Raw genomic sequence first — 15,217 nt, forward strand, 5'->3', positions numbered from 1 at the left:
GACATGATTATTTCCTGATTTTATAGATGAGGCCACTCAGGCTTACAGATTTAAGGAACTGACCTAAGGTCCCAGCATGGCAAGGTTGCAAAGCAGGGTTTGAACCAGGACTTTGGGACTCCAGAGCCTGGATTCTTACCTGTAACTTTGCTGCATTTCTAATGAGTTGGAGCAAGTAAGAAAACACAGTAGTTCTTAAAAGCAGAAGAATTTTTTTTTTTAAACGATAGCAGTCGGGAAGCATTTGGTGGAGTGGCAAACAGCTGTCTAGTTTTCTATTACACCAGAACGCAGCACAGCAACCGACATTCTTAATGGTAAGTCCCATATCAAAAAGAGGAGAGACACTGCCGCAGAGGAATTCAAGATGAAAAGAAAATGTATTCTCATATTTTATATTCACTAAAATAAAAGAAAGACACCACACTAATGGAGTACCAATGCTATTGTAAACATATCAAATTAGTAATTGTGACTATTATACCATTACTTTCCATTTATCATCCCTTAACTGAGAGAAACTTTTCAAGAGTTCCTCTCACACAATTTCAATGATGTTCTTATAATGTGTTTGGCTTTGTCGCACACGATATGCATACAAAGAGGCATTTTTTCTGTGTCTGGAATTTGGAAAAGATTGTGCTTTGCATAAGCTTGATTTGAATGATGACTATAGGAAATAAGCTAGACTTCAAAGGGTGAAGATTGGCATTTGGAGAAGTACAGCATGCACTGCATTTAATGTGTACATCAGGACAAAAAATGTTAATGAGAGAACACACACAGTTTTCTTCCTCCCCGACCAGCCAAATTCTCCACCCTCCAGCCCCATTCAAATAAAGGAGAGAAGAGTCTTTCTTGGTGGATAAGAAGCTTGATTGTTTTACATAATACAAGGATAGAGAAAAAAGTGGGAGGCAGGGAGGTGGAGAGGGAAAGGAGAGCCTGATGAGCTCAACAGGAAGTGAGTATAGACAGAGAAGAGAAGACCAAGGACTAAGTCCTGGGACCCTCCTTCGGTAATAGGTCAGAGAAAAGAAGAAAAGCAAAGAAGCCTCAGAGAAGTAACCAGTAAGGTAGGAGGAAAACCAAAGAGCATGGTGTCCTGGAAGCTCAGTGAAGAACTGGATCAAGGAGGAGGAGTGACCAGCCAGGTCAAAAGCTACTGATGCATCAAGGAGGATGAAGACCAAGAACTGGCCATTGGGATTTAGCAACATGAAGGTCATTGCTGGTCTCACCAAGCAGTTTTGGAGGAGTGATGGGGGCCAAAGCTGATTGGACTCGGTTTAAGAGAGAAAGAAAGGAAAAGAATCAGAGACAGTGGGTGCTGACAACTTTTTTAAAGGATTTTTGCTGCAAAAGGGAGCAGGTAAGTGAGATGGAAGCTGGAGGGAGAAATGAGGTCAAGGGAGGGATTTTTAAAGTCAGAGACATACAGCATTTTTGCATGCTGGTGGGAGAGACCAATAGAGAGAAAAATGTATTATGTAGGAAAGAAAGAGCAGAATTACTAGAACAATGCTGTTGATTTGGGGAGAGAAGATGGACCTGGCATGCTAAGTGGAGCGATGAGCCTGGACTGGATGCACAGAGGCTCGTCTGAGGGAAGAGGGGACGGGGAAGATGGGTGCAGATGCTGGTAGGTGAAGAGAGGTGGTGGTGGGAGTCTGTGGAAGTTTTCTTCTGACTGTCTTCTCAGTAGCAGAATGGTAAGTGATAGCAGCCACAGAAGGGGCATTTCTCAGAACCTTATCAAAAAGTGAAAGTGCGAGTTTGGAAGCAACTAAATCATAACAATGCAAAACATGTTCTTTATTCCAACAGAGGACTATCAGGAACTCATTGAAGACATAGTTCGAGACGGCAGGCTCTATGCATCTGAGAACCATCAGGAAATACTTAAGGTGAGTGCCTGGCTCAGGTGGACATGGCAGTTATCCACAGAGCTTCCCAAGTACTGTTGGAGAAGGCTTCTCCTCCTGCTCCTTGTTGCCACCTTTCAGACACAGAGCCTGTCCTGGGCCAAGGTCAGTTTTATACCTTCACCAGACTTAATTTTTTAAAAAATCAGGTTGCTATCTTTAGTGTTGTCAAGTGAAGTTGTATTTTTTAATTTGGAAACTTGTGGAGGGGCAGGGAGAAATTTGCTTATAAATCCAAACCAACAGCAAATAATGTTTTTCTATTAATTCCAAATAATTGAGGATCCTTGGCTCTTTATGTATACTTCAAGCCTAAAATTCACCAAAGTTTAAATACTTATAAATAATTAGCAATAAACACTTGTGGTATCACTAATCCTACAAATACTCCCAAATCCCAGTGTTGCATTCATCTGGTTGGGAAAAAGAAAACAGGTTTTTTACATATTAAAGTTTTATTTATAAAAGTAATTCATACTTCTTAAAACTAATTAGGAAAAATAAAAACTGGAAAGAAGATAAAAATCAGAGGAAACAATTTTTGCAAGTGTTTTTCAGCTAAGCAAGCTACAGCCTAATACTGGGTCATCATAGTTCCATGGGCAAAATGTCAGCATATTTGAATATTTTGGCCCGGTAACAAAAATTCTGTTCTTTTTAGGATAAGAAACTTATCAAGGCTCTGTTTGATGTCCTGGCCCATCCCCAGAACTATTTCAAGTACACAGCCCAGGAGTCCCGAGAGATGTTTCCAAGATCTTTCATCCGATTGCTACGTTCCAAAGTGTCCAGGTTTTTGAGGCCTTACAAATGACTCAGCCCACATGCCACTCAATACAAATGTTCTGCTATAGGGTTGGTGGGACAGAGCTGCCTTCCTTCTGCATGTCAGCACAGTCGGATATTGCTGCCTCCAGTATCAGTGACTCATTAGAGTTCAATTTTTATAGATAATACAGATATTTTGATGAATTGAACTTCGTTTTTCTTTCTCAGCATCGTAGATGTAGACTGAGAACGGCTTAGAGTGGCATCAGCTTCTCACTGCTGTGGGCGGATGTCTTGGATACATCAAGGGCTGGCTGAGCTGGACTTTGGTCAGCTAGTGAGACTCACCTGTCCCTCTGGGGTCTTACTCCTCCTCAAGGAGTCTGTAGTGGAAAGGAGGCCACAGAATAGGCTGCTTATTCGGAAACTTCAGCTTTCTCTAGCCCGGCCCTCTCTAAGGGAGCCCTCTGCACTCGTGTGCAGGCTCTGACCAGGCAGAACAGGCAAGAGGGGAGGGAAGGAGACCCCTGCAGGCTCCCTCCACCCACCTTGAGACCTGGGAGGACTCAGTTTCTCCACAGCCTTCTCCAGCCTGTGTGATACAAGTTTGATCCCAGGAACTTGAGTTCTAAGCAGTGCTCACGAAAAAAAAATACTTAAAGCAGAAAGAATTAGAAATAAATAAAAACTAAGCACTTCTGGAGACATAATAATATACATTTATTGCCAGCCTTCCTCGTTGCCAGCTTCCACCCTGCAGCAAATGCACAGTGCTGACTCTCGCACCTTCAGCTGTGCCCTCCGACACTCTGCTGGCCATTGCCTGAGGGACTGGGGAGTTCAGGGGAAATGTAATTTCCTCAGTGGATGAGAATCATCAATTGTCATGAAAAGGAGATTTCACTAACCCTGAGTCAGTATTGCCGAGGGTTCTGCTCCCCAAGTGGGCTTCCCATCACAAGGGATCTGAGGTCCAGGTGGGTGTGGTGAGGCCCAGCCTGTCATGTATGCCTTCCTTCCCCACTCTCAAACGTGAGAGACGGACTCTGCTCCATGGACATGAGCAGCCCCTTGAAGGGTGGTCTCATTCTCTAACAGTAACAGCACTGCCAGAAACACCCTCGATCATCTCACTTTGGGTCAGGCCAGCAGGGCCTCATGATCATTTCTTGAACTTGAATTTTCAGTGTTATTGAATCTTTAAACATTTAAATCCCCAAGCAAAAATCTCATTACAGTGAATAAAAAGGAATCCAATCAAACAAGCCACCATTTCCCTAATGGATGGACTACCTACAACTATAGTGTTTTGTTATTTCAATAACAATTCTATGCACAGCCAATTCTCCATACCAAAGTACTAAAAAAATGTTTAACAAGCATTTTTGAAGAAAACAAGGAGAACTTCATTATGGCTAAACTTGCTTTTCATCTCAGTATTGCTTTTTTTAACCTGTTAATAACATTGATTCTTAAAAAGTCCTAATCAAACTTCTTTATTTGGATGGGCCCTAAATATTCATTTTCAGATTTCTCTTCAAAAGTTTGAACATCATCATTAAAAAAAAAATAGCATTAAAACAAGCACTTGGACTTTGTTATACTGGAGCTTGGCCTATATTTCTGAGTCTGACCATAAGATGAAAATTCGAATGTCACATAAACCCGAGTTAGTGACCGCACTGATGTGAAGGTGAGATGAGCTGAGCTGCACCATTCTGTCCCGGCATGTTAGCGACTTTGTGCTCATGACTGTGTGATCCTGTCTTGCTGATTTCACAAGAAGGCTAGGGATGGGAATACTCTGGGGGTTGGAAGGAGGCTGCATAAACCCAGTCACTATGGAGCATCCTCCACGGGGCAGCCCCAAGCACCAGAGCTGTGTTGCTGGTACACGCACAAGCCACTGACGCCCAGGAGGTATAGGGAGGAGCTTCCTCTCCATTCCCTCAACTACCTTAAGAGATGCTGTGATCCTGTTGGGGGCTGGCTGTCTGGAGATACTATTTCTACCTGCTACATCAATATTTATCAAACTTCTGCCAGGTACTCTTCTAGGCCCTGGGGATGCAGTGATAGGAAAGACAAGGTCCCTGCCCTCATGAAGCTTACATTTTAGAGGGAAGAGACAGACAAAGAACAGATAAATCAACATGAAAAGTAGCTGCTAGTGGTAAGAGCTATGTTGAAAATTAAAATAGGTTACTGTAACAGACGATTGTGTGGCTACTTTAGGATTGGGGATTATAGATGGCCTCTATGCAGAAATTACATTTCAATTGAAAACTAAATGGCAAGAAGAAACCAGCCTTGGGAAATTAGGGGGAAGAGCTTTCCAGAGAGAGGAAAACCAAGTGCAAAGGCTGTCAGGCAGGAGCAACCATTTGTGTATATTGTAGTCTAGTGAGAAGGCAGGTCGTACCAGATGAGGCCAGAAAACCAGACACGGCCGATCACATCGGGCTTTGGAATCTAGAATGAGGGGTTTGAGTTATTTCTCAATATGTTGCAAACTTTTGAATGGATTTAAGCAGAGGAGTGAGATAATCTGATTTATGTTTTAAAAGGGTAGCTGTGGCTACTGTGTGAATAGGAAGCCAGCACGGAGGCAGAGAGAGTTATTCACAGACTACTGCAACAGACCAAGCAGCCATCCAGTTGGCAGATGAAGGTATTGTCTGGATTAGGGTGTTGTAGTGGAGATGAGAGAAGTAGAAGGATTCTGGATGTGTTTTGGGGGACAGTCAACAGAATTTGCTGATGGGGATTGTATGGAAGGGCTGAGGGAAAGAAGGAAGTCAAAGGTGACTCCTAGTTGCCTAAGAAACTGGTAGATGGAGAAGACTAGGAAGAGCAGGTTTGGGATATGCAACAATTTTAAAACATGTTTGCAAATTCTTTGAGGCTCCTTCCATGGACAGTTGGGGTCTGTGTCACCTCACCTTGACTCTGGGCTCTGTGACTGCTTCACCAATATTAACATGGCAGAAGTAATGCTTTACGAGGCCCAGGGCTTAAGACACTAGCAGCTTCCACTTCCTCTCCTTGGGACACTCACACTTGAAACTCAGTCACCACGTCATGAGGAAGCAAGCCATAGCAGCCTGTGGAGAGGCCATGTGGAGAGGAACCACAGTCCCTCCACCCACCGGCCAGGCTGAGCTCCCAGGCGACAGCCAGCAAAACTTGCCAGCTGCATGAGTAAGCCATCTTGGAAAAGGATTCTCCAGCTGCTGCAGCTGACGCTTCATGGAGCAGTCCTCACTGAACCATAGAAAAATTAGAGATTTGTGTGCAAAATTAATGATTATTATCTTAGATGATAGGTTTTGAGGTGACTTCTTATGCAGTAATATAACAGTGAAAAGGGGAGATGGTTAAGAGTTCCATTTTGGCCATTCTAGGTTCTAGGTGCCTATCATATGTCCAACTGGAGGGTTCAAATAGGCAAGTGGTTATACAAAGCCCCAGGAGAGGTCAGGGCTGGAATATATGTTTTAATGTCACAGAGTAAAGGCATGAGACTTTACCCAGGTTAAGGTCACCTGGGAAACATGTAAATAAAAGAAGACCAGGGAGCTCTTAATTCTGGGATTTCCTGTGTGGGCACAGGAACCAGGACTTTGAGGAGCTGTGTATTAAGTAAACAGGAAGAGGTCAGAGCTGAGCTTCCATCTTCCCTCCAAGAGAGCTAGTTCTATGGGTGAACCCTGAATGGGCGTGGATCTGTACAGTCCTTCCTTCTAGCTGTAGATATTGTTCTTTAGCCATTTACTGAAGTGCTGCATCTATGGATTTAACAACATCTCCCTTGAATTTCCAATGCTAATAAAAAAGTGTTTGTCTTTTCACACTAACAGACAATTATCTTCACTTTGGAAAATTGCTTCCTCTGAACCATGCCCTGAGCTGTTAAGTGTGTCGTCTGTAGGCACTCATTGGATTTAGGTTTGCAGGTGATATTAAAATGTCATGTGGCAACTTGGAAAAGGCAGTGGCTGCACAGCACAGTGCAAGGACTTGCTTACCCTCCAGCAAATCTTTGCAGGAAGATGCACTGGAGCTGTTGCCTGCAGCTGACCACCACAGCTCGTGGGCCTATGTACTGGAAAACCCAGGGGTCATTCCAGGCCCGACTGTAGTCTTCTTAGCCCTGAAGAGATGCCTCTTACTGTCAGCATCTCTGCTTCTTTTCACACAGCAGGATACGTCTTGAGAGCCTTACCCAAGTCTACACTACTTCTAGCCAGCATTTGGGAGGCAAATGGACTAGCTGAGGATGGAGTAAAGCAGTTCCTCATCAAGTTGAGGGAACCTTGTTACATATGGTCCTCTAGCTAGGCAAGCCATCAGCTGCCTACGATTTAAGGTCCTGGGAGTGGCCAGTAGGGGCCCATCCACAGAAACTTAGAGGCCTTGGTGAGGCTTCATTTCTGTGACCATCTTCCACTCCAGGGGCTTGTGAGCCCAGCTCAGAGGTGTCCTAATATTTGTAGTACCCTGCCTCCTTCTCCCTTCAGGCAGTCTCGATCAGCTTGCAGGAGACAATCCTTAGGGGCCTGTTAACACAGCAAGGCTGCTCCTGTGATCCATGTCAGTGACACAGCCACGAAGATATCACTACTCAGCAGGGAGCACTTTCCAGAGAACACAGTAGCATCGAAATAGATTTAGAAAATGAAACCATTCTAATATAGGCAGTTTGCCTTAGTTGAATAAAAGGGATACAAATGAAACCCACCTACTGCAAAACAATGACAGTAACTCAGTAGTGCTTGGTTTTCAGAGTATCTCGTAAAGGGGATGCAACTACAGACCTTAGTTACTAATAATTTCTTATTATGTTTTTGGTCATTCATTCATTTATGCAACATATATTTATGGAGAGCCTATTAAGTGCTAGACATTGTAGGAGCCAGGGATACTGCAGGGAGCAAAAGAAGCTCCCTGCTCTTGTGGAATTTAGGTTCCAGTCTGGGGAGACAGACAATAAACAAATGAACATATACTGTAAAGTCAAGTAGTGATGAGTGGTATAAATAAGGAAGGGCTAAAGGACAGAGAATGAGGAGGTGGTGGGAGGGAGCTGCTGTCTTAGATAGCATGAGCTCATCATTAGAGTCATGAATCCAGTCCCCTCCTAGAGCACTGGCTCCTCAAACTAAGCCTGGCAGCACTGGCCCTGGCAAGCTCCTTTATCCGCCCAGCAAGACCTTGGCATTTCATGTCAAGCCAAGCTGACCAATGCTCCAAGCTGTGAACAAGCCATTTGGCAGTTCCTCAAACAGGTGCCACCTAGTGGTTGCAATATGGAGTCGACCTGTGTTTCTGTCTCCCGTCCCACTACCTCAGACCTTACATGCCCATAATTCAAGACAAGATCTTACCCAAGGGGCCCCAAGATCTTACCCTGGGGCTGTGATTTGACAACTGATTGGTCTCATGTTGTTTGACACAGCCCTCAGAGTTTATTTGTTTAGATATTTTCCTTTTTTCTCTGCTTGGCAGAGAAAAACTAGTGACCAAGTCCAAACTCATTGATCTAGGTCATTTCAAACTATCAACAACGCTCTGAATCTCACATACAAACACAGCATATTCATGCATTCACTGTTACGGTCTAGGCACCACGGTAGGCTGGATATATAGTCCTGAGTCAGAAGGGAAAAGGAGTTGAAGGAATGATGAGGAAAAAAATCTACTCCTCGATTATAACCTTGCATGTTTTACCACTTTATAGTTCCAGGAGCTCCCTACCACACTCCCCTGCCTTGGATTGTTCTCTGATCCTACACGGTATCCTAGGACTGAAGGATAATTTTGGGCCACAGTTTGAAGTTTTCTGTCTTTTCCCTACAAAACGCAAAAAGTAGAAATACAAGCCTACCTCAAATTTGAGCTTCGGTGCTGGCTTTGCCTTATTACATGTGTGGCAGTTGAAAAAAATCAATAGCTGCTAAGCAGGAACTGGAACCATGCCCCAGAGAAGACAGAGCCCAGTAATGTCTGAAGCAGCATGCACAGCAGAACAGCAGCATGGAGGTACAGAGTGTGAGCTTGTGGTGAACCCTGGCCAAGCCTGCTAAGTGCAGCCCCCTGCAGCCTTGTGGGTAACCTATCCTGTGTGACCACAAATTGGTCATCAGCACACACTGTCAATGCAGCTGTGTGTATGATGCCTGATCATGCTATAAAACTGTGGACAGTGTAGCACATTGGAACCCCAATGTTACTTCCAGGTGACTTGGCTTGAAGAAGGCAGCTTTTAGCAGCCACATCAGATACCTAAACTGGAGTTTTAAGTAATGCAGGTGCCAAGTATAAGAGGCTTGATAGGGCCAGGCACGGTGGCTTATGCCTGTAATCCCAGCACTTTGGGATGTCAAGGCGGGTGGATCATTTGAGGTCAGGAGTTCAAGACCAGCCTGGCCAACATGGTGAAACCCTGTTTCTACTAGAAATACAAAAATTAGCCGGGCAGTAGTGGCGCATGCCTGTAATCCCACCTACTCGAGAGGCTGAGGCAGGAGAATTGCTTGAGCCTGGAAAGTGGAGGTTGCGGTGAGCCAAGATCGTGCCACTGTACTCCAGCCTGGGCAACAGAGTGAGATGCTGTCTCAGAAACGAAAAACAAAAAAATAAAAAAAGAGGCTTGATAAACCATCACTAAGGCTCCCCATGAGGAACTGTGATGACTCAAACAGCATCACTCACCCAGTATCCCCTGGACCCAGTATTCCTAAATGTACTTCTCTGAAAATGCATTCTCTACATTTATCACACTGATAGGTGCCTTCTCTAAGATTTATGATTCATAATGCTCATATTCTCCAAGACTCCCATTATGTCCTTTATGGTACCTGGATTTGTATCCCAGTTCTGCCACTTAATAGCTATGTGACCTTGTGGAAGTTATTTAACTTCTCTGTGCCTCAGTTTCTTCATGTGGTAAATAAAGATAATGATAGTACCTATAAGATAGAGCTGTTTTGAGAATTAAATGAGTTAGTACCTGGAAAACTCTTGAAACATTGCCTGTCACGTAGTAAGGGCCCAATAAATGTTAACTGTCATCCTCATTGTTACCTTTCACTTCTTGAGACTTTAGAAGTTAAACCCAAGAAACGTTCTTTAAAAGGGTTCATTCTCTGCTGGGTTTCCCCATTTCACTGAGATGGAAAGTTCTTTAGTCACAGTTTTTCTAGTGGGGTATGTCCTAGCAACAGAAGAGTTAAAGCTTGAAGTAGGAATGAAAGGCTATGACGCCTGATTCGGGTTCTCACACAAGGCCTTCCAAACACCTGTGTCCTCCTGAGCTGGGAAGGTAAAATGAGCTCTTCCAACCTCCTGAGCTTCTCTTAGGTCAGGGACAGCACAGACACAAGTGCATATACACAGCGCGGCCTCTCAATCCTTCATCTTTTTCTGAGTTCCAATCCTCAGCCCCTGGTATGTGAGGATCACAGTACATCTCCTTGCTGAGCCCAAGAATCACATGTTTTCCAGAACTGCCTATTTCTATTTGATGTTTCCAGCATGGCAACATCCAACTTCAGAGTCCAAGAAGGCAGTACTCAGGTCTCTAGTCAGACAAAGTCAGTGAAGACACTCACTGTAGCAGGGTGTGAATAATTTGCATGAAACCTGTGGTCAGTGGAACAAAGCCCCTTTTTGAGACATGAGGACACAGGCCCTGCCAAGGTGGGTCTGACCACTGTGCAGCATGTGCCAGAGAGAGTACAGAACTCAAAGTGCAATGTGCTAATGGAGTGTAGACAGACTGAAAAGAGTGAATTTCATCTTTTTAAATATCATGAATGGGATAGGAAAAAAGCCAGTAATTATACAGCAGAGAAATCCGGCAATACCTTGACCAGATGATCAAAATTAGCATGTCCAATAAACGGCAGATGGATATCATGTGCCTACAGATGGGATATCCTGAGAAGAACATACCATCACCTATACTGTACTCAGGCCAAAAATGCATCACCTCAATCTCAATACAAGGAGAATGCAGACAAACACAAAATGAAGAATGCTCTATTTTAAAAAGGGGAGGGAAGTTGAAAAACAAAAATAACTTGCACATCAGTGAAAATTTAAAACTTGTGTGCTTCGAAAGACACTATTAAGACGTGAAAAGGTAGCCCATGGAATGGTAGAAAATGTTTGTAAATCATAGATCTGACAAGAGACTAATGGCTACAATATGTAAAGAGTTCTTACAAGTCAATAATAATGAGACAAATCACTCAATTAAAAATGGACGGAGGAGGCCAGGCATGGTGGCTCACGTCTGTAATCCCAGCACTTTGGGAGGCTGAGGTGGGTGGATCATGAGGTCAGGAGACCGAGACCATCCTGGCTAACACAGTGAAACCCTGTCTCTGCTAAAAATACAAAAAAATTAGCCAGGCGTGGTGGTGGGCGCCTGTGGTCCTAGCTACTCAGGAGGCTGAGGCAGGAGAATGCTGTGAACCCAGGAGGCGGAGCTTGCAGTGAGCCGAGATCACACCACTGCACTCCAGCCTGGGTGACAGAGTGAGACTCCGTCTCAAAAAAAAAAAAAAAAAAAAAGATGAACAGAGGATTTTAATAGACATGTTTCCAAAGAAGATAAACAAATGACCAATAAGCACCTGAAAAGATGCTTAACATCATTAGTCATCAGGGAAACACAAATCAGAACCACAATGAGATACCATCTCAACCTCACTAGGATGGCTATAATAAAAAAGACAGATGGTGAAAAGTGTTGAAGAGGATGTGAAGAAATTGGAACCCTCATACACTGCTGGTGGAGATGCAGAATGGTGCAGCTGCTTTGGAGAGCAGTCTGTTAATTCCTCAAAGGTCACACGGGCTACCATGTGACCCAGCAATTCTACTCCAGGAGATGAATAAAAGGCACAAAAAGATTTCTACATGAGATTTCATAGCAATATTAGTCATAATAGCTTAAAAGTGGAAACAGCTTACATATCTATCAACTAATGTACAGCTAGACAAAATGTGGTATATCCATACAATGGAATATTATTTGGCCATAGTTAAATACTGATACATGCTATAGTATGGATGAACTTTGAAAACACTGTGCTATGTGAAAGAAGCCAGTCACAAAAGACCATGCATTGTATGACTCCAGTTACGTGAAATGTCCAGAATAGGCAAATTCATAGAGACAGGAAGTGGATTACAAGTTAGTTGTCTAGGGCTGGAGAAATTGGTAGGCAATGGGAAATGATTAATGGGTACCAAGTTTCTCTTGGGATGATGAAATGTTCTAGAAGTCATTGTGGTGATGGTTGCACAGCTCTCTGAATTTATTTAAAACTATGAATTGTACACATTAAGTACAATTGTATGAACTGGGTGAATTTTATGGTATGTGAATTATATCACACACAGAAACCAGTAACTAAAAAGGGTTAACTGGTTTTTGTGTTAACCAGTTAACCCTTTTTAATGACACTGACATTTTTGAATTTTGACATTCTGAATGTCAAAAATGTCAGTGTCATGGAGGACAAAGAAAGCTGTGGAAATGTTCCAGATTAAAGGAGGCTGAAGAGACACGACGACCAAATACAATACCTGCTCCTAGCCTGGATCCTGTACTGGAGGAATGTGTTATAAATGGTCAACTGACAAAATTGGAACATGAATAGTAGCTTAGATAAAAGTATTGTATCAATGTAAATTTATCAAGCTTCTATCTGTATTGTGATTACGTAAGAGAAAAATCCCTATTTTTAGGAAATATACAATGAAGTATTAGTGGTAAAGGGTCATAATGTGTATGTAATCTATCCTAAAATGGTTCAGAAAGAAGTGTGTGTGTGCGCGTGTGTGTGTGTGTGTTTTACAGGGAAGCAAATGAAATTTAACATTTTTATGAGTCAAAGGAAGCCATCAAGAAAGTGAAAAGGCAACTCATAGAATGGGAGAAAAATTTTGCAAGTTATGCTGACAAGAGACTTGTAGCTAGAATATATAAAGAACTCTCCATTTGTTTGTGTCCTCTCTTATTTCCTTGAGCAGTGGCTTGTAGTTCTCCTTGAAGAGGTCCTTGAAGAGGAAGAATCAATATCGTGAAAATGGCCATACCGCCCAAAGTAATTTATAGATTCAATGTTCTCCCCATCAAGCTACCATTGACTTTCTTCACAGAATTGGAAAAACTACTTTAAATTTCATACAGAACCAAAAAAGAGCCCACATAGCCAAGACAATCCTAAGCAAAAAGAACGAAGCTGGAGGCATCACACTACCTGACTTCAAACTATATACAAGGCTACAGTAACAAAAACAGCACGGTACTGGTACCAAAACAGAGATATAGACCAATGGAACAGAACAGAGGCCTCAGAAATAACGCCACACATCTACAACCATCTGATCTTTGACAAACCTGACAAAAACAAGCAATGGGGAAAGGATTCCCTATTTAATAAATGGTGTTGGGAAAACTGGCTAGCCATAAGCAGAAGTCTGAAACTGGATCCCTTCCTTACACCTTATACAAAAATTAACTCAAGATGGATTAAAGACTTAAACATAAGACCTAAAACCATAAAAACCCTAGAAGAAAACCTAGGCAATACCATTCAAGACACAGGCATGGGCAAAGACTTCATGATTAAAACACCAAAAGCAATGGCAACAAAAGCCAAAATTGACAATTGGCATCTAATTAAAGAGCTTCTGCACAGCAAAAGAAACTATCATCAGAGTGAACAGGCAACCTATAGAATGGGAGAAAATTTTTGCAATCTATCCATCTGACAAAAGGTTAACATCCAGAATCTACAAAGAACTTAAACAAATTTACAAGAAAAAAAACCCCATCAAAAAGTGGGCGAAGAATATGAACAGACACTTCTCAAAAGAAGACATTTACGCAGCCAATAAACATATGAAAAAAGCTCATCATCACTGGTCATGGGAGAAATGCAAATCAAAACCACAATGAGATACCATTTCATGCCAGTTACAATGGCAATCATTAAAAAGTCAGGAAACAACAGATGCTGGAGAGGATGTGGAGAAATAGGAACGCTTTTACACTGTCGGTGGGAGTGTAAATTAGTTCCCATTATGGAAGACAGTGTGGCAATTCCTCAAGGAACAAGAACTAGAAATACCATTTGACCCAGCAATACCATTACTGGGTGTATACCCAAAGGATTATAAATCATTCTGCTATAAAGACACATACACATGTATGTTTATTGTGGCACTGTTCACAATAGCAAAGACTTGGAACCAACCCAAATGCCCATCAATGATAGACTGGATAAAGAAAATGGGGCACATATACACCATGGAATACTATGCAGCCATAAAAAAGGATGAGTTCATGTCCTTTTCAGGGACATGGATGAAGCTGGAAACCATCATTCTCAGCAAACTAACACAGGAACAGAAAACCAAACACTGCATGTCCTCACTCATAAGTGGGAGTTGAACAATGAGAACACATGGACACTGGAGTGGGGGCATCACACACCGGGGCCTGTTGCAGGGTGGGGGGCTGAAGGAGGGATAACATTAGGAGAAATACCTAATGTAGATGATGGGTTGATGGGTGCAGCAAACCACCATGGCAAGTGTATACCTATGTAACAAACCTGCATGTTCTGTACATGTACCCCAGAACTTAAAGTATTAAAAAAAAAGAACTCTCACAATTCAATAATAAGAAGACAAAGAACTCAGTTAAAAATGGGCAAAGCATCTGAATAGACATGTTTCCAAAGAAGATAAACAAATGGCCAATAAGCACCTGAAAAACAAATGGAGTAAAATGTTAATAACAGGTAATCTGTGAAAAGGATATACAGGTGTTCTTTCTACTATTTTTATGTTTGCAACTTTTTGTAAGTTTCAAATTTTTTTTACAAATTAAAAGTTTTTAAATAATCCTGAATGACTTTTCTCTTTGGGCGGTGTAGAGCAGTGTGAAAACTGGTCAGAGGGAACACTATGAGCGTGAGCACGTGCACGTGTTTGCACACCTGGGAGTCTACACATGTTCCACAGAGCACTTCACCTCTCTGCTGTCACTGGCCCCTAGCCCCTGTGGCTTGCCCAGCATGCACACCATCACATCTGAGCAACATGCTTAGTTAACCGGGGGGAAGGAGGTAGAGCCCTCAGTGTTCCTGAGGTAGACAGAAGTTACCCATCAGTGTGAGCCACACTGCAGGCATTGTCCCTTTGGCTGGGGCTGACATAAAGAGATATGGAGAAGGTAGGTTAGGCCTATGCTTTGCTGTATTCTGAGAGACTTGCCATCTTCAGAGTTCTTGTTTCCATACTGCAGAGTTTCCCACTAGACTCAGAAGGGCCACTCTTTTTCTGGGTTCTCTACCTATGTTGGAGAGGGGAAGGAAAGAGGAACAGGACATATTTATTGAGAGCCCACTATGTGCCTTTATATATTATTTCACTCAAATGAGACAGAACCCTGCAAGATGGATAAACTGAGGCTCAGAGAGCTTCAGTAACTTGGCCAA

The 15,217-nt window shown here is 42.7% G+C and overlaps 1 protein-coding gene across 11 annotated transcripts in view; it reads left to right on the forward strand.

Moving 5' to 3' along the window:
- Window positions 1-14,635, forward strand: part of SCUBE2 (signal peptide, CUB domain and EGF like domain containing 2) — a 115,903-nt gene extending 101,268 nt beyond the window's left edge. For 4 of the 11 annotated variants that reach the window (XM_054524696.2, XM_054524697.2, XM_054524698.2 and 1 more), the window contains 2 exons: window positions 1,828-1,907; window positions 2,587-14,625. In XM_054524696.2, the coding sequence (XP_054380671.1) occupies window positions 1,828-1,907; window positions 2,587-2,739 (233 nt within the window). In that variant the 3' untranslated portion in view covers window positions 2,740-14,625. Of the gene's footprint in view, window positions 1-1,827; window positions 1,908-2,586 lie in introns of all 11 variants that reach the window. The other 7 variants (XM_054524692.2, XM_054524700.2, XM_024255488.3 and 4 more) reach the window with 5 other exon arrangements.
- Window positions 14,636-15,217: the final 582 nt, after the last annotated feature.

This window comes from Pongo abelii, chromosome 9 (genome assembly GCF_028885655.2).
Source record: "Pongo abelii isolate AG06213 chromosome 9, NHGRI_mPonAbe1-v2.0_pri, whole genome shotgun sequence".
In the NCBI taxonomy this organism is placed as follows: Eukaryota; Metazoa; Chordata; class Mammalia; order Primates; family Hominidae; genus Pongo; species Pongo abelii.